A 25,725-nucleotide genomic window follows, 5' to 3' on the forward strand; every position below is an offset into this window, starting at 1 on the left:
AACACATTCAAATCAGTAGTGTGGCTGGACCCTAGACCCGTCCCCAGGTGGGCCTGCCAGACCCGCAGCACCATGTCTTACCCCACAAAGCAGGGTCACCAAGCACAGTGACAGCGGTCCATGTGGCTTCCTTAAAACACACAAAGAAACCAGAGCAAGTTCTTTCTGCCACAAGAAGAGGCTTTCCCCGACTCAGAGTTTACTAACATATCATCAAAATCAGAGCCCATGCAACTATGGGTTCGTGTTTTCTTTGCCTTGGACAGAAGGGCATTTAAAGAAAACCCAAAAAGGTAATATCTTAGGGATATTTTTTGATATAAGGTCATTATGGGCCCCTAATGCTCCCCTGGAACTCAAGTGCACTCTGGCACCGTCCCCTGGAAAGCGAGGTGGGGGTCTAAGCGTGGCTATGGGACTCTGCCATGCACACTGCAGATCCCGACGGCCAGAGTGGACCCCAGCACTACACACCAAAATGCCTTGGATGTGGTGGCTTTATCAGCTGCCTCTTTGAAAGGGGGCCCCTAAATGGCATGTACCAAATACCCCCTTATGCTGAGTTATCTGTCTTGGGCTGGGAGTGGCTGGAGGGCAGGGCTATGGTCTGAGCCTACCTCACTCCTAATAGCTACTCTGATGCCTGACACAGAACAATCACGGGCTGAATTTTGTTAAGTGGGAGACGCTGAGGACTCTCTTCCTCACCCTTGCTCTACCAGTCTTGGTAACAGAACCGACCGGGCCACGGGTGACACCGGCCACTGACACCAGGCAAACCGAATACATTCCGCTCCTTTCACAAAGCCACACTTGCTGGCCACAGGCCACTTGAATGGCTCTGTACTCTGCTCTTCCCCGACCCACCCCACAGGACAGGAGGGGAGCTCTTCCCTTGAGCTGTGCTGCCACAAGGTCCCGAGCAGGGCTTGGCTGGGTCTCTGGGGCCCCCAGGGGTCTGAGGCCAGAGTGTGCCCCTCTCCACAGCCCAAGAAGCAGTCTTCAGAGGTGACCAAGAGAACACTCAGGGGCCCTCTGCGGTGGACAGACCTGTGTCCACCAGGGAAGAAAAGCTCAGTGTCCCCTCTCCTGGTGCCAGAAGGATGAGGGGCTGGTCTGCGCTGGGGGCAGAGGAGAGGGCCACGTGGAAGGAAGCTGGCTACCCCAGCAGGCGGGAACTGGCAGCCGGGCAGACGCACCCCGTCCATACCTGGAAAGCCATTTGACTTTGTAAGCAATGCCTCGGAAGCAGAAGGCATTACTGTCGCTTTTATAACTAAAACGGATAGGATGCTAAGACGGAGGCCTTAGTGGATAACCCACTTCTCACTTTGGGGCATTCGCTGCTGAACAGACAGAACCAAGGAGAAAAGCCCCATCGTTTGGGAGCAATCCCTGAGCAGCTGGCCCTCATCCCTGTCTCAAGCCCCCGGCCCCCGGGGAGCCCCGAGGAGAGCCCCTTGCTGCTGTGTCGGGAAGGACGCACCCTCCACGTCCCGGAGCCCGGCTCTGCGAGTGCCGCTCTGTGGTCGATCGCTCCCTCTTGGAGAAACTAAAGGAGCGCTTCTGAAGCTTGTCATGATCTGTCACCTCCACAGTTTACTCCCATTGCCTACAAGATCAATACGTCACCGTTCCCCGGCGGCTAACAGTGAGTGGGCACGGCCACGCGGCCCTGCAAAGTCTCCCCAGGAAGAACACATTTCCCACTGCACACTTCGTGCACTTGCAAATTTCACATCTCCAAGCACAGAGACCAAGTACAATCAGGTCAGTCATTTGCCCAACACCGAGTTAAAGAAACCGGGTAACTACATCATCCAGCCGGGATGTTCCCACTCCAGGCAGGAGGCCCGGCTACCACCCGGGCGTACGAGAACAACTAAAAACAGCCGCCCTCCTCAAACGCCATCACCCTTGCCATAACCAAGATCAACAAACTTCACCTATTTCGGGTTTTTTCTTTTTTTCCTTTTTTTTCAATTTCAGAATGCGCAGTGTACCAACAGGGCTGGGATGCATTTCACTCTTGACTGGGTACAGTAAGATTGCTAATCAGGATTACTTGATTCAGTCAACACTGATTTCAATAAAAAGACCCAAAAAATTATCATAAATATAGAGAAAGTGCGGGCGGCGGTGACAGGTGATTAAAATCTCATTTGCTTGGAATCAGCCTGCTTCATGGAGGCAAAGACGGGTCAGTCCCGATTCTGTCGCCGTGATCGTTATCAGCGTGTCGGCAAGTACACCTCTGAGCACGGACATTCACGGGCACAAGAGGAACCACAGAAGGCATCACCGGGGCCCTGCAGGGGTGCAGAGCGACACGGGACAGAGCGCCGGAAGGGGCGCCGAAAACTCAGGCTGACGGCGTTTAGGGCTATTTCCGTGGCGGAGACCGGCCTGCTTACCAGTACAGATGGTATTTGATTACAGAGTCAAAGCAACTCCTTTACACACAAAAGAAGGAGAAAGGGCCTTGAGCCCCTCAGAAGCCACAGAGGGTCAAGCAGGCCTGGTGAGAAAGCAGGGATCCTGTTCCCAGCCCCAACGGAACTCTGCCGGCCCCACTGGGGGAGCGTGTGAAGCAGTCTAAGACCCCGATGGCTCAAGGTATTTCCTCTGCTCACATCACCACCCAGACCCCAGTGGGGCCCTACTGTGTCCTCCGGCAGGGTCAGAGCCTTCCGGGAAAGAGCCAGGGTGTGGACAAGGACAGTGCTACGGACAGCTGGGCACCCCCTCTCACGCCTGCCCTGCCGATGTCAACCGCTGGCCTGATCTGCCCAGGGGACCCGCAGCAGACTTTCTGACCCAACCCTCCCCTCCTTCCCTCCCTACTCCACCTCTCCTGCAGCTCCATGGTTCCGGGGAGCACCGTCCCCGGGGTGCAGAGCCCTCTGCTCCTGAGCCCTACCCAGAGCAGGATTACCAGGCTCATGAGGGAAACCATAGGACACCCGGCGGAATCTGCCTTTTAGACAAGCAAGGACTAAAGCTTTTGGATAGGTATATCCCAAATATTGCATGAGATATACTTATCCTAAAACCCTGGCCCTTGCTTGTCTGAAAAGCAGATTGCACCCGGCGTTCTGTGTTTTGCAGGGCAGTCCCAGCCCTGACTGTGAATCACACCCTCCTCTCCAACCACTGTGCCTAAAGGCCCATCTGTCTGTCTGCCTTGTAGCATCACCTCCATCCCTCAAGACCTGAGAGGCCTTCCCGCTCTCCAGGCTGCAACATCCCTTCCTCCTGGGCTCACCAAGGGGCTCAGGGCAGACCCCCGTCCTGTGCTTGGGGCAGGTGCAGCCAAAACGGAGGAGGCCTTGGGTTCCTTGGGGGCACTTGTCCCTTGTCCACAGTAGGTGCTCAGTAAGTCACCAGGGACTCTAACTGAGGCCCCTTGCAGCACGCAAGGCATTCGTGCTTCTTACTGGATCAGGCCCTCCCAGGCGCTCCCTGCTCCTCTCTGGGTAATTGTTTGAGGCTGGCTCATTTGCATACTATTAAGTCGCATACTTAGTGCGGGGCGGGGAGTTTCTAAGTTCACTCCCCCTCGTTTCCCTCCAATTTCCGCCTGTTCCCTCACCAGCTCCTTCTGCTCCTGCTGGGAGAAGCCTGGAGGCTGCGAGCAAGGTGAGTGCTTCCACAGGCGCCAAATCAGCTGACACCACTAGTTCCACACTCGGTTCTTAGTGTCCCTCCTGTGGCCAGACCTGAGGTCAGCAGGATGCACAGCTGGCACCGTGGAGCCTCAGGCCCGCCCTCACAGAAGTCCGAGTTCATTCTGCATGCAAAGCCAGGCCTCTGGAACCTTCTAGAACCTTTTAGAGCCCTCTGGATCTCAGCACATCATGTCCGGATCAGAAGGCATACCATTCTTGCCTTCAATAGCTCCCTGTTTGTGTGCCTGGTGGTGATCTAGTCAGACTGTGGGAGCCCCAGGAATCCCTACTGTCCTCATCAGACAGCCCGACCTAGGGAGCAGGAACAGGAAACAGCACCCGTCGCGGCTTTCTTACAGGGGAGATTCAGGAGGGCTGCCTCGCACTGCCAATACCAGCACCCAGAGTGGAGTCTGCGATGGGCCACCTGAGACCTTCTCGGCCATGCGATGGGGATGATGGGTCACGCTGTGCCTGGCGTGGTGTGAGAGGGAGGACCCCGGGCCATCATCCCAGACGCAGGTGAGTTCTTCTGCCTCTCCTATGAACACCAGCCAACAAGGATCTCCTTGAAGGCACAGGAGGGGCCCACACCCATGGGGTTCTGGACCAAGAACAAGCTTCACAACTAAATACAAGGCCAGGAGCTCAAGGGGAAGGGTTAGACACATACCCCCGGCAAGGCTGACATGCTGAAGGCTGGCGGCACCTCCTAAACAGGCCGTGGTGCCTGGCACCAAGTCTTCACAGCCACCATTCCTAGCAAGAGCCCAGCCACGGTAGGTCATCATCGGTGCAGACAAGCCCAGAGACCTGACCCACACACAGAGGGTCACTCTCACAGGGGACTCAGAGGCCTGTCCAGCCCAGACCACAGTCCCCGCTTCACTATGCGAGCCATGGCAAGGGACCACGGGGAGAGAGGAGAGCTCAAGACCCAGGCAGATGATGGGAGAGGCCAAGATCAGCCCTCGGCAGGGCAGGCCCCACAGAACCCCCAAGTGCTCCAGGGGCCCCTCCTCCACCATCCGCCCCCCAGAGGGCATGGCTTCCTAGAGCCCCACCCCCACACAGCCTGTGCCCAAGGCTGGCTGGATGGCAGGGCCCCAGGGACGGTGCAGCACAGTCTCCAACAGCACCGACTGGAGTTACAAACCACAGAACCGTTATGGAATTAAACACGTCGCAGACCTACGACTGCAGCCCCAGCGTATAAAGTCCTCTCCTGCCACTGAGGCTACACGACAGCCCAGACGGGTCCCCCTCCCTGGAGGCGAGGCCAGGACTTGGCCCAGGTCACCAGCTCGCACCAGGTGGGCTCTGCCCACTCTCCCGCCACTGTGCATACCTCCGATCTGTCCCGAGGAGCAGGGAGGGCCAGGAGGCGGCCTCTCTAGTGACGAGGTCTAGAGCTCAGAGCACAGAGCAGCAAGAGAAGGGCGGCCCGGGGTCTAGCTGAGAGCGGGAGGGCACACGTGGGCCGGGGACAGGGGGGCACTGACGCAGCAAGGTCGGGGGAGCAGACGTCCACAGGAGCAGACGGGACTGGGGGGTGCCCGCTTTGCCAAGGAAATCCCTAACTCTGTAGAAGGTTGTGCCCTGGGACCTGCCAAGTGCTGGGCTGCACGTGGCTAAGCCCCACAGGTGCACGTGGTGGGCTAGGACAGGAGACCTAAGGTCAGCTGCACCAGAGTGCAGACGGGATCCCTGGAAACCGGAGATGGCGGAACACACCCATGCCTCGGACCCAGTGGGAGCCCGAACCTGCGCTCGGGATCCCACAGCTCAGAAGTTCTGAGTGGCAAGGAGCTCACAGCTGGGACAGGACGGGGCCTGGAGTCCCAAAGCTGGGGAGAGCCTCGAGTCTGGGCAGCAGGTGGGGTATGTCCCACGGCCTGAACAGTGGAAGGATGAGCAGTTTGGTATCCCAAGGTTCAGAGAAGCTTCCTCCCTGCCCCGGGGAGGTGCCAGGGGATCCGAAGCAGAAGAGGTCAATGGACCCCAGTAAGAAAAATGAGCCTTGTGTCCCATTTCCCCGCTTTCAGACACATCAGCCGTGTTGCAAACCCAGGCTCCCACTGGAGGCCCCTATGCGCCCATCCGCACGGGTGCATGTGTGCCAAGGGGCTCCCTGTGAGCTTGGGGCAGCCCACAACTGGGGATGCTGAGGAGGAGAAAGACCACCCATCCCTCACCTTCCCGGGGGGCCCTTGGCTTAGTCTGTCCCCACATGAAATCTGGGTCCCAGGTGGGATCCAGCAGACACCCCCTCCCCGCACCATGGCCCACCTCCAGGCCAGCCAACAGGAGCCACTTCAAGGAAGCCCCAAGTCCCTCCCCAAAGCCAGCAATCCCCCAGAATGCCATACCGGGCCATTCCTGAAGGATTTCCAGGTGAACCCCTCCTTCCGGCCTCTTTTACCCTCTCAGCCTCTAAAAGGTGAAGCAGGATGAAAAATCACCCCTTTCCTAAATAATGTTGTTTTCTCTTAAGTGGGCACAGGGACCAATTTTGACAAAACATGGGAGTCAGAAGACCTGAAAGCCGCACGAGTTCGTTGCCTTTGCACCACCACATACACAGTCTGTCCCCAAATCGGGCAAACTGTGCAGAAGCCCCACATAAGCCTCCTCCGGGAAACCCAGGGAGAACCTTTCTACCACTCGGGCATGTTTTCTGCTGGAGGCCGCTCCAAGAGGGTGCCCTGGTGCCCTGCATGTGGCTTTCCCAGGGAAGTCCCCTGGTAAATATCCAGCATTCTCTTCTAGAATGAAAACCCGCGGGTCTGTTTTATTTGAAGTTGGGAGTGAAAAAAGGACATGATGAGACTTTGGACAGGCAGGACAAGCCGGCAGGAGTGCGGCCGCCGGCGGGGGCAAGGGGCCATCCTCAGCAGGGGCCACCTGAGAGGGAGGACTCGTGTCTGGAGGACCAGAGCACTCACGCTCGTGAAGCACTTAGAGACCACTGAGTCAGGGAGGAGAAGGCACGATGCTCTCCAGGACCTTCATGGCTCCCAAAACCAATCTGGGGAGGCGGCAGAGCTCTGGGGGGCTGGGGGAAGCAGGGCGCCCCCACGGGCCAGCCTTCTGGATCCCATCACGCTGACAGAGGATGAAGACGTGGGCTCACAGAAGTGGACAGTTGGCATCTGATAACTCAATTATCCCAACTTGATCCTTTCAAAGCCTCCTTGAACCTCTGACCTGTCCCGCACAAACAAGGCCTCTTTGTGTCCCTCTCCTTCACATGGAACATGCCACAGTCACCCCACTGCACAAGATAACGGGACACTCACGGTCACTCCGTTTCTGAAACGACAGTCTCACCCAACCCAAAGGCAGCGCTGACGCCCGGTAATGGCACAGACAGTTTTCTAAAACTGTTCTTTGCCGGAGCAGAGGGGACAGAACAAAGCCACGTTAAAGCCGGCTTCTTGGGGAAGGAGCCAGCGTCTGACTGGCAGCCCCATTGTCCTCCACCACTGTCCCTGCTGCCACGCACCCCTCCCCCTGTTCAGTGGCCTCCCTGTCACTTCACAAGGGACTGACAACATGCTGAGAACTGGTTAAGATCTGAAAACAGGGGCGCCTGGGTGGCTCAGTTGGTTAAGTGACTGCCTTCGGCTCAGGTCATGATCCCAGCGTCCTGCGATGGAGCCCCGCGTCGGGCTCCCAGCTCCACGGGGAGTCTGCTTCTCCCTCTGACCTGCTCCCTCTCACGCTCTCTCACTCTCTCTCAAATAAATAAATAAAAATATTTTTTTAATATTTAAAAAATATTTAAAATATTTAAAAATATATATATTTTTTAAATCCTGAAAACAGGTGTGCGTGGGTGGCTCAGTGGGTTAAGCCTCTGCCTTCGGGTCAGGTTATGGTCCCAGGGTCCTGGGACGGAGCCCCACATCGGGCTCTCTGCTCAGCGGGGAGCCTGCTTCCTCCTCTCTCTCTGCCTGCCTCTCTGCCTGCTTGTGATCTCTGTCAAATAAATAAAATCTTTAAAAAAAAAAAAAAACAGTAACAGGACTTAAACCTACATTAACAATTCCAGGCTTCATCAAGAGTAGAAATAAGGAGCAAAGACACGGAGCGTCCTCACCACGGCCGTTCCCCTTCAAGGCAGGGGAAGCTCCCTGTGCATTAAGTTTCCTGCTCTTTTGTTGTCCTCTCGTTTTGTTTCTGTTTGACCAAATTCAGGGGAAAGTGGTTCACAGGAAACCAGGTCAGCGCCGGCCAACGACGGACGCCGCAGCATTCGCATTCGCTACGAGAGACGCCCGTGACGCCCGCCCTGCACCTCTGCCTTTCCCTCGTCGTGGGGCTTTGGCAGACGGAAGCCCTTCCAGGACTTCTCACCATGAATGGAATCAGAATTCCACGTAGAACTAGAAACCCAAGTGTGTCCGCAGCAAACTCGGGTCACACACAAGCTGACGCCGGACGACGTGTGCATTTCCGCAGGGCCGAGGACGGTACCGGCTCCGTCGCCGCACGTGTGCAGAGACCTCTGATGACTGCCCTCCGACGCCTCCATCAGGGCCCGTGGGCGTGGGGTCCTGCATGAGAGGGTCTCCTGTGTCCCGCCCGCCTGCAGCCCCCTCCGGAGAGAACCCCCCGCCACTGGCGCCTCTCCTTGGACGGGGATGCTCTCGGCCAGCAGCACTTCTGAGTGCAGAGCTCCGGATGCATGATAGGAGCCCAAACGCTCAAGTGCGCCCATCGGACCCAAGTCCCCACCCACATGCAGACCCGCGCCTCTGTCCACACTAACTCTCCACAGGGACACCAGGGCCACTCTGCGGACACGTGTGCACACATAGGACCGCACGTCGCACACTGCCCTCGCCCTGCTTCGTCTTCCTCGGACCCCAGCCTGTGCGGCGTCATCACAAATCCCCTCTGAGGGGGCAGAGCAGGGCCCCCCCAGGTCCTACCAGCAGCTCAGACTCGAGCGCCCCAGGCCGCGAGTGCCACAGGCCTCCCTGGGCTGCAAAGTCAGAGTGCCCTGACGAAAAGGGGCAAACGGATGAAGAGGCCCGGCATTTGGGGTTCAGAGCCCTGCCGTACCCCTCCCAGCTGAGCGACCTCAGATAAGCTGCTCAAGGTCCCCGGACCTGAGGGGTTACCATATTACCATCATATTACGGTGTCAGAATTGTCACAATGGGGTTGCCGCCCACTCGCCTCCTCACACTCGCTGAGAAGGGGCAGCAGGCGAGGGAGTGAGAGACGCGGCCTCGCCCTGTCCTGCTGGCAACCGGGAAGGTCTTGGAGCCTCCTCCCCAACGAGGGGTGGCCCAGGAAGGACCAAGGTGCACACCCACCCCCAGAAACCTATCACCAGGGCCTTCTCTGACACCCACCCCTCACCCCTGCTGGCCTGGGCGCCCAAGGCAGGCCACAAGCAGCTGCGGGCCTGGGGCCTCGGTCTAGAGCTGCCCCAGGAGGAGCAGGACCATCCACCTGTCAGGAGATAGGCCTGCCCACTCCCTGGAATGTCTCTTGGAAATGGGGTGACAGAGCAGGAAACAGAAACCAGCCTACCTCGATAGGTAGGTCGGGAGGAGAGAAGTCACCACTAAGTTCGGCTGCTGGCAGGCGTCACATGGAGGGAGGAATGGACCTTGTGGCGGCTTAGTGAGACTTAGCAGGGATCTCAGCTTACGGGGTGGCGGAGGGGGTCAGGACGAGCCAGGCTGGGGCTCCGGGCCCTCGCTCCGCGGCCAGAGGCAGGGCAGCCTCAGAACGTGCGACAGGACCCACGCACACTTTGTTCTGCCTGGGTCGGCACATGCGGGCTGCCAAGCACGGAAGGCCCACGGAAGGAGCCCAGCAGCCTCTCCTGAGGCCCGAGGGGGCCTCGGCTTCTAGAACATCCACACCCAGGAACCGTGCCGGCCCCCAGGCACAGAGGGGAATGGGCTGCGGGAGGGGTGGTTTGGGTCCACAGCCATGGGGCTTTGGGGATGCAGAGCCTGCACCAGGCCTGGGTTTCAGAAAGCAGACACAGGGAGGGACCTCCACGTCCAAAGGGCCATGCAACTCCAGTGGCTGAAGCCATGCCCGGGGCGGAGGGAAGCAGAGGTAAAGCAGGAGCGGGACCCGGGGGCGGGGGGGGGGGGGGCCCACCAGCAGGAGCAGCAGTGAGCACACAGCAGACCTCAGAGCAACCCTGACCTGGGGCAACAGGGTCAGGCTGCCCTGCAGGAGAATTTCTGGATGGGGACAGGGACGGGCCCTGGTAAAGGCACCATGGAGCGGCTCTGCAGAAGTGGAAACTCCCACAGGCTGGGGCAGGGGGGGCGGGGGAGGTTGGGAGGGTGGGCAGACCCTGGCTGGGTTATACCCTGGCTGTGCAGAGCGGGGCCCCATCCAGACACAGGGGAGCAGGGAAAGTTCCCGGAGGCAGCTATGCAGGGAGGGAGGCCACTGATGCAAAACCAGCGTCCCAGGCCTGCTCTCAAGACCCTCCAGCCATGAGAGGAACGCCTCGCGTCCTTAGAGCCTGGCCCCACAGTCAGGGCACCGAGACCTGTCCAGCTTCCAGCTGCTAACGATGGTTTCTGACTCACGGATGGCTTTTCGTTCACAACAACTTTTAGGAGGATAAACCTGTGGTGGTATTTGGAGGGGGGGATCTACACCTCTGCGGATGGTCAGTGATTTTAAGAACGGCCCCCCAACGGGGAACACAGCGACTGGGATGGCCAGGCCTCTTCTTCAGCCCCACGGGTCTCTGCCCCAGGATAACAATCTAAGACGCACAAATATAAGGCCTCCGAAATCACAGAAACAGGAAAGGCATTCATTTATCACTGGTCCCGGTGGGAAATGCTGTAGTTAGGTAAATTCCAAACAAAACAAAACACATCTCATTGGCTACCGCATCCCTTCCAGGGCTCCCAACCGCCCTAGGCCTGTAAGGATGCCCCACAGAACGCAGGACAGCAGCCAGGAGTTCCAGAACCCACAGGTCAAGTCAACCTGCAAAGCAGGTAATTCAGGCCCTGGGGGCATTGGGAGAAATGAGGAGCCCTGGAGAGATGGCATCACTGCTTTGTTGTTGTTGTTGTTGTTTAATTAAACTCAGAGAGACACACAGATCACAGGTAGGCAGAGAGGCAGAGAGTGGGGGGAGGAAGCAGACTCCCCGCTGAGCGGAGAGCCCGATGTGGGGCTCGATCCCAGGACCCCAGGATCATGACCTGAGCTGGAGGCAGAGGCTTAACCCACTGAGCCCCTCAGGTGTCCCGGCATCACTGGTTTTGGAAGTGTGTAAAAATAACATTTACTTCTTCTAAACAATGCCTGACTGTTGACAAAGTTAATGACTGCATTGGAATACTTCTCCAGTAAGATCTCATTTTTAAATGAAATCAATGAAACACTGTATTAAATATTTACAAACAACTCTCCTCCCAAACAAATTTAAATGGGTGGGGGATCAGGGGAGCGTGTTTTTGTGCGGAAAGCTCAGGTAACAGGCTTTCGTCCTGAAACCCGCTACCCTCATGCTCCACGGACGCCAGACCACACTGCAACGTTAAGTCAGGGGACTTTAGTGCAAGACACAGTCTAACTCAAGGTACTTACTTATTTAGTGCTTTCTAATGGAGATTCTCCTCCAGATTCCTACAGGAAGGTTGCAGACAGGACAGATTCCAGACTCCATGATTCTCAACCGCTCGGCCTGCAGGACGGAGGCGGCGGTGTGACCCCTCCCCCACCCAGCTGCTCAGAAAGCCGAGTCTTTCTTGCACACAAACAAGGCCAGCCCGGGTGTCCACGCCGCCAGGCGGCCCCTTCATTACAGCAAGGCCTGACCCGCATTGCTAGTCGGAGGGGAATCCAGCGGCTCTCCACAGACAAATAAACAGCAAATACTTCCAGGGGACAGCCTTGTAGAACTGATTCCTTAATCAACAGTTAAAGAAGCAAATTGGATTTGCTCTATCACAAAAAAAATTAATCCCAGATTGTCGTTTTTGTCTTAAGTACAAGAAGGTTGTCTTATAGGCTTGGTTGGATAATTTCATTTTAAAAGTATCTCTAAAATTTGACATCCCTTGGGATTTGTGGTTTTCCCCATCATTATATAACTGTAAACTTCTGGATGTTAGAGATTGGATAATTTCTTTCAGCTGGACCTGGCCTCCAGTGCACTTGGACGCAAAAGATGAGCCCCAAACGCCCGCCAGCGTTACCAGTCGGGCTCAGGAACGAGACGGGTCCCTAGCATCCACACCGAAAGTTTCGGAGGGCAAGACGTCTCTTGTTTCTTTTCCTTACTACATTTTCTTCTCCCTCTGCCATTAGTTAAAAGAACTGTCAGGAATTCCTCCGACAGGCTGCGTCTACTCTAGCTAGTAACAACAAAACAGAACCCAAGTCTCTTTAAGGCTTTTGGGTTCGATCCCGTGGAGCAGTATTTCCGTCTGTGCTCTCTGGAACCATATGCTCACACGACATTATGGAGGGAAGCTGGCCTTCAGCACACAACAGTCGTGGGCTCGCAGACCAGCCGAAACCGTAAAACGCTCAGTAAAACCAGCGGCATGCAGAATGCGGCGTGTGTCTCCACGGGTGAAATATTCCCCCAGACTCTCCCGCCCCGCGCGTGATTTCTGAGTTGATTAACATCGCACCTCTAGTGTTATGTTATTATGGCTTTTATGTTTTAATCCATTTTTTACACTGTGGGAGAAGGGAAAAATATCACTATTCTAGTAATCAAGTTATTCCTGTAAAATCCTAAATAAAATGAGAATTTTATTAAAGATATTTATCTTATACAACAAGAATAAAATCAATTTGCGCGGCCGGTCCGGCATCCAGTTACAATAACGTTAAAATATACTGTTTACGTGCGGGCGGGGCTGTTTCTCTTCTCGGATTGGTCAATGCAGAGAACACCCCAGTGCACTTCTTTCAGAATATTGGCTTGGTGGCTGGACATGGAGGAGAGCATTTTTATTGTTAATCAATGCCAATCAATTCTGAGCCTTGATGTTAAATAGGGATCAATATCACTGGGCTGCAGATGAGATCTGATTTCAATTGGTGAGCAAACCTGCACAAGTTTTTAATCATAAGGTAAATCAAGACCTGGAACATAAGTCAGATGAATTAATATCGGCCGTGCAGGACCTCTCTTGCCACTGATCCAGCACAAGGAAATTTCTGTCATATTTCATTATCACTCTTAGGGCGAGCTGAAGGCAGCGTTTGGGGAGCGTTTTCCTAGCGGAAGCTGGAGCGCCCCTCACACCGCGCAGCGAGTCCTTCCCGCAAGTGCAGCCCGCCGGTCCGCCGAGTATAGTTATACGTATGCCCCATGAATCTCATTTTATGCGATTAAGATCCATAAAAATTCAATAGCTTTTCTTCTGCAATTCACATTTTACCTGGTGAAATATCATAAGAATTTCATTATCTTTGCAGCTGTTGCCTAGGATCAAGCAAAGGTTATTACCCTCTTCGAAAACACTATAGAATATGTACGAAAATGTCAGGAGAACTGGGCATTTAAAGCTTGATTTTTTAAAAGAAAAACACTGTCTGAAGTTTAGAATAAACTGTGCTTGACATTTATGTGCCATGATGCATTTCTTGGTAAACTGATTTTGCAAGGAAATTCTTTGAATTCGACTCTGTGACTGGATTGTAAAAGGAAAAGGGAGAATGGGGAGGGGAGGCAGGTGGGAGGGAGATGCTGGAGCCGTCCGAAACCGAAGCTCTGCCCACGTCAGACCGTATAGGATTTCTTAACCTTTCAGATAACCATCACAGGAAAGATAACTCCGGAGAACCCTAACCGATTGCCATGGCCTAATCCTATGGATCACTCAGGCCCGTTTAAAGCATTTGAAGAAAAATGGCCAGTGCAAAGGACGTGATTGATCAGAAAGCTCCGTAAATCATGTGGATCCGGTACAGTCCTCTGGCCTCCACTGCTAGGGTCCCATCTATGATGATAAATTAGCATTAGATGGAACCTAATGAGTTTACTAAACATTTGGGATTTGTGCTAATAAACTGGCTGGCTGTGAACTAGCAGAAGCGATGAGCAATCCCGGGGCTCCCTCTTATCTCTGTACATGACAGTTAAACCACGCTTCCAATCTGCGATCAATTCATCATCCGACATCATTGTACATTCTTCACAAAAAGATAATTACTGCTTCCCTGGATCAGAACACTCATATTTCCTTGCAATTGCTGGTCTTGATAGCAGGCACTGTCACCACTTCCTCCGAGCCTCACTGTACAGCTCTATTTATGATCATTATTTTCGCCTAAACAAGCCTTTTTCCCCGACTTGATAACGAAACCTGCTATGATGAGAAGGGAACAGTTACGGCATTGTTTCCTCTGCGGAGTGCTTTTACGTTTAGTGGAGGCCGCTGACAAATATTTTATTCAGGGCATTAGTAAAAGTTTCCACTCGTTAGAAGATATCGCTTCCATTTCCTTCAAAAAAAAAAAAAAAAATCCTGTTCCCAGCTCTGATTTGTTAAAAACAGAAAGGGAACAAGAGTAAAAGCAAGTAATGTAACAGAGAATAAATCAAAACATGATTAAAAAGACCGTAGCAGGTCTCTAATCACGTGCCCCCCGCTCCGCCGCCTTCAGGTTACTAGACCCTCCGTCCTCGCCCTGCGAGGGTCTGCCCTGTCGACTGGTCAACTCTGTTTGACCCCCAGCACACGCAATAAATTACCGTAACACACAACTCTGAAACAATGTAAATTAGTTACTGCTCACAGTCTAATAAATGGGAACAAATGTGTTTGGGGCTGGCAGGGGGTTCTGGATGCTCTAATTGCTGGGGATAATTATAATGGGGTCTCGGGGAACGTAAGCAGGAGCCACTTGTCATGACAGACACCCCCAGCCCAGCAAATCGCTCCTGACCACAAGACTCGTAACAGTCCCCTCTTCTTTTGCTTGAAGTTAAATATACTTATAGACCTTGCTTCGTTCACAATCACATAAGAAAGCCTGTACTGCAGAGCTTTTTCTCGGATTGTCGTGGGCACGTGATACTCGAGGAGAGCAGAAAGTCCAACACAAAAGCTTTGGTGACCAGCAGAAACGGGAGAGGATCAGCCCTTCGTGAGGGCAGCGGGAGAGGGCAGGGTCTATTTCTGAGCTGCACAAAGGCACACCTCTGGATGGGGAACCTGGCCGTTTATTAACTTGCATAGCTCATTTATTTGTTCAAAGTAATGATCTTTGGGAAAAGGGCTGTTATATTTAGAACCTGCTTGTCAAATTTAATAAATGATAGTTATTGCCATTTTTTCCCCTGAAAGCACTTTCCCAGATCCTTCTCACCTTCCCTGGGGTCCCCGCCGGCCAAGGACCGATGGGCAGCCGCAACTCGGTAACTGATGACTGCTGCCCGGTGGCCGGATCAGGCCGATGACCTCGGACGGTGGGGATGAGCATCACGTCTAATCCAATCCCCCACTTATTTCCTGACCCAATCTTCCTGATGTCAGAGGACGAATCGCTTCATTGAGAAAATGGAAATGGACGGGGGAGCTCCCTTTGGCAGCGATTCCAATAACCAAATATCAGGATGGAGAGACAGGAGAGAGCCTGCTGGGGACCAGCCCACCCCGCGCACTGATCTGATTTACAAACCTCTCCTAATGCGAACCAAATGCTCTGGGTGTGAATTCATACTTAGCCATAAAACCCTTTCGTTGCTCTGTCTCGTATTAAATACCACATATAACTCTCAGCAGGTTTTATGCTGTGTTTCACTGTCAGCAATGGCTAAAGCTGGCCTAACATTTTGTTTGGCAATTAGGAAAATTTGTAGTTTAATTTATTAAACCAAAAAAGCCAACAACTATGCTGAATGCCGAATTCATGCCATTTTTAGGCCACAGTGTAGTACACTTGCCTTCCAATAATTTAATCATTCTCCTTCTATGGCCTATGCTATTTAAATAACCCAAAGAAGTATTACTTGGGTGGAGAGAGAACCCTGATAATAAGCAAAATGGAGTCATACCACTTAAACAAATTCTTGGTAAAAGGTGTGCATTTCTTTGCAAAGGAGCCGACTGCTTTAAAAAAAAAAAAAAAAATGAGGAGCTCCAGTGGCGCAATCGGTTAGCGCACAGTACTTATTTCTAAATAAATAAATAAATAATGGGCAGGGCATGTAAATTTCTAAAATCCAGGAGAAACCCAGACAGTATCCAAAGATCCAAACAGCATGTCACTGTGTGCAGTGATAAGCGCCCAAGTAAGGGAGTTTATTACAAAAACACAAAGACATTAAATGAAAGGGAAAATATCATTCAGAAACCTTTAAAAAAGGGAAAAAAATAGAAATTCCAAATATATTATCCGTGGCTATAAAGCCACAAAAATACACAGAAGTTCTTAAATGTGGACTTGTAAGTGAAAGAAACTAATCTGAGAAGGCTACGTTGTGTAGGATCCCAAATATATGCCGTTCTGGAAAGGAAATCTATGGAGACAGGAGAAAGCGGAGTATTGGTCAGGGACGATGGGTGCGGAGGCACGAACAGTGGACTGATACATAATATGACATAAACTGTGGATTTGTTTTATGTACCACGTATCAGTGTTGGTTCCTCGATTTGTAACAATGTGCCCACTCGCACAAGACCTTACCAAAAGGGACTGTGGCAACTTTGTACTTCCTGTTCCTGTTTCTATAAACCTTGAACTGCTCTAAAAATATACAGTCTAGGGGCCCCTGGCTGGCTCAGTCAGCAGAGCATGGGACTCCGGACAGGGTTGTGAGTTCGAGCCCCACACTGGGCCTACTTAAAAAAAAAAAAAATCTATTGATTTTTCTAAAAAGCAGCCTCCGACCATCTTGGAATCTATCTCAGATGCAGAGGAAGGATGTGCCAAGTTGGGGTGGTTGTCTCTGGTGTGGGTGTGGAATCTGTGGCCCCGCTCCCTGACCACCCGTGCCACGGCATCAGTTTATACCTCAGCGTCTTTCTTCCTCACCGACCATGGGATGTCACTTACAGAGCTGGATGGCTCGGTGACGCTGAGCCATGACACGAGGGAAGGACAGCTGTGTGGAAATTGGCCAGAAAAGGGTTTAGGTACCTACAGACCATACCCCTGGCACCGAAGGTCTTAGAAGACTTAGGAGATTGTCAGGAAGAAGCATCCCTGACCACTCCCCAATGCCACGTTGGTTTTGCTAGGTGTTATTTGAAATAAAAGGGGCACCTTCCCTAACGGGCCAACCCCGCCCAGAGTCGGTGGGACCTGACCGCCCCGGACCCAGACACACCCCTGTGCCGCACACAGGTCACCCTCCGAAGGCCCCATACCAGGGGGGGCCTCCAGACCCCTTTTTCAGGGACTTCATCACATCCAGATTGGCCACTCCTGCGAAGGCTTTCCATTTCTGTGAAAACGGACATCCAGGTGTGAGGCTGTGCAGCCTTTACCGGGACGGTGGGCCTCAGGTCAAGGCTGGTCTTGCCCCTTCTGGAATCTCATCATGAGAAGGGCAAATGTTTTCAGGGCCTTCAACACCGCCCAAGTTTCCTCTTGTTTTAACAGGGCACCCTGCCCCCAACTGCTTTCTGCTGAGAGACAGGGAAAAGGAAAAATATAGGCGAGGAGGGAGGAGGGGCGGGGGAGGGGGAGGGGAGGGAGAAGAGGGGGGAGGGGGAGGCGGAGGCAGGGGCGCGGCTGGAGCTGCCTGTCTGGGCGAAGCTCGGCCTCCTCCCCAGATGTGTGAGCGGCTCCCTCCACACCCAGCAGAGACAAGCTGGAGCCGACTCCTTCCGTCCGTGGGGCCTGGGCTCTGCGTCCTACAACAACACCAACTCGAGCCCTTCCTTTCCGCACATGTTAAACTCATTTCCTAGTGAATTACTGGGGCCGCGCGGCGCTGCTGCCTTCGGATGCCACGAGGGCGTCCGCGGCTCCCCCCGCACCGGCCCCCGCCGCCCCCCCGTGCATGCAGAGTGTTCTCTAGCGGAGAAACTTCCAGCGAAGGAATTAGAGGGATATTTTTCATGTGTTTTGTTTTGAAAGGGAAAGGGAAATGAGAGATTCGAAAACCAACCAAAGTAAGAGTTTCCCGGCAGCAGCTTCCACGGTGCTCTCCACCGGACTGGTGGCAAATTTATAGCATTTATTCACTCAGAGATAGGACAGACTGTTTTCTGAATAAATAGTTTAGAAAACAGTTTCTCCTGAAGCGCCTGCGATTTAATGAACCCTGGTTACCCCCAAAACTAAGAAGCTTATAAAATGCAACCCAAAAAACCCACACAAAAAAAAAAACCCTTAACACATAAAATGCCTCTGCTTATTTCTTTCAATTAGAGCCATATTTTTTTATTTTAAAGCATTAATAATACCAGCATAATGTCTCATTATGTGGACTTTCGACCACAAACATTTTTGGGAGATTTGCTACGAAGATAAACAAACAAGAGGAGCTTGTGTTCTGGCCGGCTAACCCGAGTGCATGGTTTTCATTTTCTCCGAGTCTAAGCCCCAGAAGCCAGGCCAAGCGCAGGCGTAAGCTCCCTGAGTTTTCACTTCCTGTACCCCTACTTGTCAGTCACTTCCTGTCTGCCACGACAATTTCCATCATGAGTGCGTGGGGTTTTTATCTCCTCCACCGCGCCTCCCCACGCCACTGTCGGTTTGAATTCCGGTAAATTATTCACCATCGCTGAAAAGTAGCCGAAAGCACGGCGTCGATGCGAGCCACCGACACGCAGCGAGGACCAGCGTCCTCCGGTTTGTCTCCTAAACGCTCTGATGAGGCCAGCGCCTCCTGCTTTCTTCAGCGGCACGAGAAGGCCTCTGGCCAGCCCCAATTATCTCCTGGTGCACAGAGAGTAATTATTTGCTTCCTGTAAGCATGCGTAACAGAACCCCGAGTTTGGACGGCTTTCCACAAGGTAATCCAATTCATCCAAGCCATCCTAACACAATTACAGGCACTGGCAATATCTTTGCTTTTCACCTGATAAGGCTGCCGCAGAGGCGCGGGATGGCTTGCGTCAACATACCTCGTGGAGTATAGCTTCTGACAGCCCTGCCTGCAGCCCCTCCCCTCCGCCCCCTGCATTTTCATGCCCGGCCTGCTGCCCTCGGCTCCCGGCTTACAGCGGCAGCCGGGAGGAGGCCTCTCCCTTGCACAGGAGGAGGAGAATCGGAGTTGTTTGAGAGCCTTGCGGAAGTCATTACGGGTGTGTGGCTTGTTGTAAAACCCTGCCTTTGCCGGCCTTGGCCAGGGAGTCCTTACCCAGGCCAGGCAGCCATAAATCTCTGCAGGGCTCCCGGCCCCAACCAGAGGCGCGGGCCCTGGGCCTGGTGGCGGCCCTGAACCGCGGTGGCAGCCGGCTGCCCTCCCCGTGGCACGCGGTGGCAGTGAGCACGCGGGCTTAGCGTGTATGACGGAGAGCCCGAGTCCTGGGGCTCCCAGGGAGGGAAACACACAAAGTGGGATCTGTTTCTGGTGTCCCCCTATTTAAGTGAAAGCCTGTCATTGTGACTCAGTAATGTAGTGCTTCCTCTCCTGTTTATTTTCAGAAGTTTATGAAAAAAAAATTTTTTTTTAAGGCTGAATGAGCACGGTGAACTTTTTGCCTCTCCCCACCGGCGTGCCACGGCATAAAACAGCCATTCACACCTGAGTGTGCGAAGCCAGATGGGGCTGGTGCCAGGCAGAGTCAGACTCTTTGTAGCCACATCCATTCATCCAAAGTGTGCCTTCGTATTGCCAAATTCTAGCCAGTATCTGCCCTTCACTCAAGTCCCAGTGCATTAAAACAGCCCCTGAGCCGAACCGTGTCTCAGACGCACAGCCAGCGTGGAGAGAAAGGCTCCAGGACCTGCAGGCCTATTCGCTGATAATTATATTCACATCTTGAAGAGAACCGAGAAGGAAAAATTAACACCAAACTGTACTGTTTTCATCGCGTTATGCAGATGAAATGACACGTTGTCGTTTAAGAAGTTAATAAACAGTCTCCGTTTTGCAGGTTCTCCAAATGCTACTGAATAGAAAACCCTGGGTCCCTAAATGATGTGTAATTAAAATTATTTTTAAAATCCTCCTTGACAGGCCGGGGCTTAGCCAAAATGTAAATGACATTAAAGAAGACAATGAATTTAATTTTATTTAATGTCCCTTTTTGCAGATCCTCATTTACATAGCATTTTTAACAAAAGCGTTGACCTTATAAATGCTGGCATTTGTACAGCTCCCTCGGAGCTGGATTTAATCACGCTCGTGCAAAGCCGGGAGGGAGGAAGCTTTAAGTTCTCTGCTTGGAGACGGAGTAGGAATAAAAACAGTGGGACTGGTCAAATGTTTATCCTCCCCGCTTCTGAAAACAACCTGACAAGAAGATGTAAGGGCTGGGGAATAGCCCAGTGCTGTTTGTAAGGCTTGGTAATAATCATACATAATCGTTTGGAAATATAGCTAATAAAAAATATAATGAGTGTTCAGCAAAATCGGCATTAGGCCCAAATTACATGATATTAATACTTGAACAGGTGCAGAAAGGCGCTTTAAATGAGGTAAATGAATAAAATGTCCCAGAGCACAACTGTGTGTGCTGACAAAAAGTCAATGCCATGAATAATTCAGTGAGGAGGACTGCCAGCAAAGGTCGGCTCTCTTTGACCTTTGTGACAGGAAGTGAAAGGAAACACTGTTGACTAAAAAAAGAAGAAGAAGAAGAAGAAGAAGAAGAAGTAGAAGAAGAAAGAAAGGGGAGAAAAAGAAAGAAAGAAAATATCCAATCGGTCTTCAGCTCCCCTTCTGCAATCACTTTAAAGGTGTAAACTTAAAAAGCGCAAATGAATCAAAGTGAGGCTTTGGAGGGGCGGGGGGGGGGGGGGTTCGAGTTAAAATGGTTGGTAGTTAGCACATCTGACTAAGGACAATGTGAAATCGCAGACAATGAAAGGTTAAGTAAATAATATTTTTCTACAACCCCATGTCAATGATGTATAAAAATCTGAGGTCAGCTGAAAAGTATTTTCAGAGCCCACAGGGTTGAAATTTTGTAACAGCTGTTAAATATGACCAAACTCCCACCCCCCCAAACTAGAGCTATTCCAAACTCTGTATGAGAGAAAATGGGATAAACAGATGTCTGGCTTCCAGACAGGAAAGTAGGACAGACTCGGAATGATAAGTCTCCCAAACTCTATAGACCAATGCCAGATTTATTGGGGAGGGGGCACTGCCCGCCGCAGCGGTGCCAGCAAGCAGGACGCCGGAGACGGTGCCATCTGGAACCGCCCCGCCGCGCACGCTCCCGGCACCGGGCGGGCACACGGTGTGCGACCCGGCCTGCTTGGACGGTCACGGCACCCGGGCTCCCGCCGCCTCGCAGGTTGCAACAGTTGGACCGCGCGCCTCCCGTGCGCGTGGGCCAGGCAAGGAAGGGAGGTGAGAGCACGGACCTTCCCGGGCACTTCCAGAAGGCCTCAGGGAGCACACCAGGCTGGCACGGGAGGAGGACGAGAGCCAAAGTGTGGTTCTGGTTTAGCAGCTACACCGACATCCTGTAATCATTTACAGCCCTTGGAATGTACGGGTGAAACAAGAGAGATTTATCTGTTCATAGTTGGGATATGCGGACAATGGGTGTTCCTAATGAAGACCATCTGCTTTTGTGTTTTCCCAGAAAACAGTATTCCATGAGGACAATGATACTCCCATCCCTTTCAGGAATACCGTAAAACATTACGCATACATATGCAGATGCGCACACACACAGATATACATACATGTGGGGGGTGTGCCTGGGTGTGTGCACACTCACTCACACTCACACTCACACTCACTCACACTCACTCACACACTCACACTCACACACACTCTCACACACACTCACACACACACACTCACACACTCACACTCACACACTCACACACTCACACACACACTCACACACACTCACACTCACACTCACTCACACACACACTCTCACACACACTCACACTCACTCACTCACACACTCACACTCACACACTCACACACTCACACACACTCACACACACACACACACTCACACCCTTCCCTTCCTTGCATCTGGCTCTCCACAGGTCCCTGCAACGCACCAGAGATGCTCTCTCCCGTAGGTCCTCTTTACGGACCACGCTTTTTACTTTACAATGTTACCTTTCCCCTTTCCTTTACCCCCATAAGTTGTTACATTATCTTACATAAACTCCAGTGTAATTATATTTGTGGAGCTATAAAAAATGGTTTCTCCGGCATTGTTTTATGAGGAAGAAAACAGTTAACGTAAGTGAAGCCCTCGCAATAAATTAAAAGGGTTCGGTTATGCTTTCTCCCTCTTTTTGACTCTGAAGGGTTTTCTGTGTTGTTCATGAGTATTTAATGCTTCTGAAAGATAACTAAATTGTGTAATTAATTGATTTAAGGCATCAGAGTCTATAGAATGTGATTTCCCTGCCAGAGCGGGAAGCTTACTCCTCTGTTCTCATAACACAGAAAAGCAGTCTCGGCGTGCCGGAAAAGGCTCAGTGTGGGTTAGAACAAATGTGGGCCCATTGATCTCAATTCAGGTTGGAATTATTGGTTTATATCCTCAGGACAAATATGCCTTATCTGGTCAGAACCTGCTAAATGTATCCAAAGGCCACAAGGAGCTGGCGAAGCACATTGTATATAATTCTTTTTTAAGCCAACTAACCAAGTGATGACATTGCTGATGGGGACCTGTAGACTGACTCACCAACCTGATGGGGTATTTTATCCTGCAATACTCAAGAGGGAACGCAGGCTAGAAACTCAACATAAGCAACTAATTTTAGGAGGCAACACACACCCCACAGAAATGACTATCATTACAAAATTGAAACACATCTCAGTTCGCCAAAGACTGCCTCTCTCTAAAGATATTCCCCTCCTGTAGGTGTTTTTCTTTCTCTGATTAACACAACTTGCCCTAGTGAACAGGAGAGTCTTCATTTTTCCTCTTGAAATACGCCTACAACTGGAGATTGGGCCAATACAGCAACCATGTCAGGAGGATTTACATCAAGCAGCAAAATGCAAATAGTATTTATCCATTATAAGTGACAACTCTCTTAAGAATGCTAAAAATGTACCTTCTATTTGTCCTGCGTAGACAACTGTCCTTACCTTAAAATTCCTAACATGGTAGGTGATTAAAATTCCTATAAAATTGTCGTATCTTTGAATTTAGAAGCAGAGCAGATTTTTCATCAATAATTAAGACCTCCAAAGCATTTGCGCCAGGCGTGAAAGGAGCTGCAATCCTCCTTATTCAAATAAACTTGGTAAACCCATTAACCAAATGTTTTTACATTTTTCCCCTCCTCTCATGCTTCTAGAATATCAAACGATCACACACTTCTCTTACTTAGATGAGGAAGGTATCAGTAATCTTCGGATACACTTTAATTAACCAAATATAAGAGAGAATTCAGACATGAATTACAGTGTACATTTCTGCATATCAAGGGAAGCTATTTGCCATTGTGGGATTACAACCGAGTATTAAAAGTTGCTGGCTATCAATAGTCAATAAATGACGGACTGTCACACAAACCCAAAATGATTCTGAAGGGGAAACACAGCCTCCACAACGTTAGTTGGATCAGCCTGAGTACTCCTCTATCGTGCCATGCTGAAAACCGCACAATTTGAAAGCAAGTCATCTTTTCAGAATGTACCAACATCACAAATCGAGGACAGCTCAAAAGATGAAACACTTGGCAGTCCTGGATCCCGAGCAAACCGGCACTGCCTTTTCAAGCATCTCCCACTCAGACAAGATTCCAAGAGCTGCTCAAACACTTTCAGCCAATCAAAAATAAAATAAAATAAATTCAGTTACAAGACGACAATCCGAGGCTGTGTGATTTCCATAGCCACAACACTAAAGACAAATATAATTATATTGATTTTTGTAGCTGGAGTTCCATAAAGTGTTGAACTTGTTCTCAATTGAGTGACGGCCACAACTGGCCAGCCCTATTTGATTACTAATAAGAGAGCTGTCCCTTCTGTCAGATACCGAACATTCTCCACTAAGCAAACAGCTATTCCAGTTAGTTAAACATTAGCATTGCTCGCCACTGGTGGCGCATATTTCTTTAGGCTTAACTCATAGAGTTTTCCGGGTTTAATTTTTCAGACACTGGACAGCAAAGTTCACGATCAAAAGATAACTTTGTAATGAAAGCTGCTGAAACTCAACCCCTTTTCCAAACAGTCTAAACCTGCTTCACAAAACCGGTGTCATATGTCCACGCCTAACATTTATTCGGTTTGGGTACCAATTGCAAAATCTGCAGTCAATCACACCCTGGGCCTTCTGCTGTTCCCCATTGTTGGGAAGAAAGCAACCCTCGTCCCCTCCAGGTCACCGAAAGCCAGCGATTTGGGTGAGTGCTCGAAGAGGAGGGTGGGAGGAAGTGTTTTTGTTGTTTCAACTAAAGCCATGCCAAGCGCACATTAGCACTATTAGGACTAATGATTAGTATCTTAAAAGGATGCAACATTGCCCAAGGAGTGTGATAGATAGCCAGCTGAGGAGCAGCAAATGTAAAGAATGCATACAGCTAATCTAGTCATGGAAATTAATGCTGGAAAATGTAACCAGCATGTGTAATTAGTTTCAATTATAACAACTTTGGTTTGTTAGTTACATATTTGCTACTTGACATAAAGCGACAGCCACAATTGGAAAAAAATTAGGAGACATTTTGCAACTAATTGAGAGCAGATTAAATTCATTCTAACACTGGGCAACAATTACAACAGGCACACCACCCAAGCCTCAACTTCAGCTATCATCCGAGATAAAAATAATGCAAAAATGAAATACTTGTTAACAAATTAGCAAAAAGCATTTTATGACATATCTCTGGGTTTAAAGCCAGAAACTCTCTAGGCATAAAGTGCTCCTCACAGTGAGAGCAGTGGCAGATGAAACCGCTTCCCTTGACAACTCACAAGCAATTACCGAATCCCCACAGAGCGAGCCACCAGGTTTCCAAGTCAACCCACCTGTGCACGGTAACACACGCGGACAAGAAATGGTGCGACGCGCACGAGGGGCTCCACACCAGACTCGGAAATATGGAGCAACCGGAAACCGAGCAAAGCAACGGGTTTGGTTGCTGCTGCGGTTTTGTTTGGAGAAATAAAGAAGTCATCCTTACCTGTCAATGATTACAGGGTCTGAGGGCGTTTCATTTCTGTTGCCACAACTTTTCTTGTCACAGCACCGGCTGTGGAGGAATTGTGAACAGTGGTTTTAATATGCATTGTGTCCGTTTATGCCTGACTGGTCTTTTTTTTCTTCTTTTTTTTTTGGAAGTTTGACACGGAAGAGGCTGGAGTCAAGAAAACACAGTCTCCTACCCCAGCACTTGGGCAGACAGAGACCCAGAGAGCTCATGGGCTCTGCGGCTAAACTTCCCATGCAAGTTTCTACCGGAAGGAGCAAAGTTGAACACATCTCTCGCCCTAGGAGGGTAACCTAGCTACACTATAAATTCTGATGCTAAAATATGGAAAACATGTTGTCGGTGTTTGTCTTTGCAGTGAACTGAGGAGAAGGGGAGGCAGGAGGCTTGGGAATAACTTTTCACAGCTCCGGCTTTTGTTTACCTCTAATTGTCAAGCTGTTATTTCTGGAAAAGATGCAAGATGCCACCTTCCACCAATATTTCTTTTGGGCATTTATTAATTATAACCACAAAAGCATGCATCAATCCTTCAGAAACTTCTATTGTTCCTTCTTTAAGCCCACCTTAACTCCGTTATTGAAACTTTAATTAAAGCAGAAATGAAACAAAAATGTTATGCTTCTTGCATTTTAAAAAAGCATACTTGTATAATGGTTACATGTCTAAATTAGCTAAATTAACACCATATGGTAGGCAAAGTATATAAAGCCTTTTAAAGCTGACAGCTAAAGTGATTAAAGAAAGTCTACAGTCTTCCACTCAGAGCTTAAATCACATCTGTGCGCTTTCTATGTTAATTGCAGTA

General features: G+C 50.9%; 1 protein-coding gene across 13 annotated transcripts in view; it reads right to left on the reverse strand.

Moving 5' to 3' along the window:
- Positions 1–25,725, reverse strand: part of EBF3 (EBF transcription factor 3) — a 117,118-nt gene that overhangs the window by 85,764 nt on the left and 5,629 nt on the right. For all 13 annotated transcript variants that reach the window (XM_059398836.1, XM_059398833.1, XM_059398830.1 and 10 more), the window contains exon 6: positions 24,891–24,959. In XM_059398836.1, coding sequence (XP_059254819.1) covers positions 24,891–24,959 — 69 coding nt within the window. The remainder of the gene's footprint in view (positions 1–24,890; positions 24,960–25,725) is intronic.

This window comes from Mustela nigripes, chromosome 4, assembly GCF_022355385.1.
Source record: "Mustela nigripes isolate SB6536 chromosome 4, MUSNIG.SB6536, whole genome shotgun sequence".
NCBI classification, from domain to species: Eukaryota; Metazoa; Chordata; class Mammalia; order Carnivora; family Mustelidae; genus Mustela; species Mustela nigripes.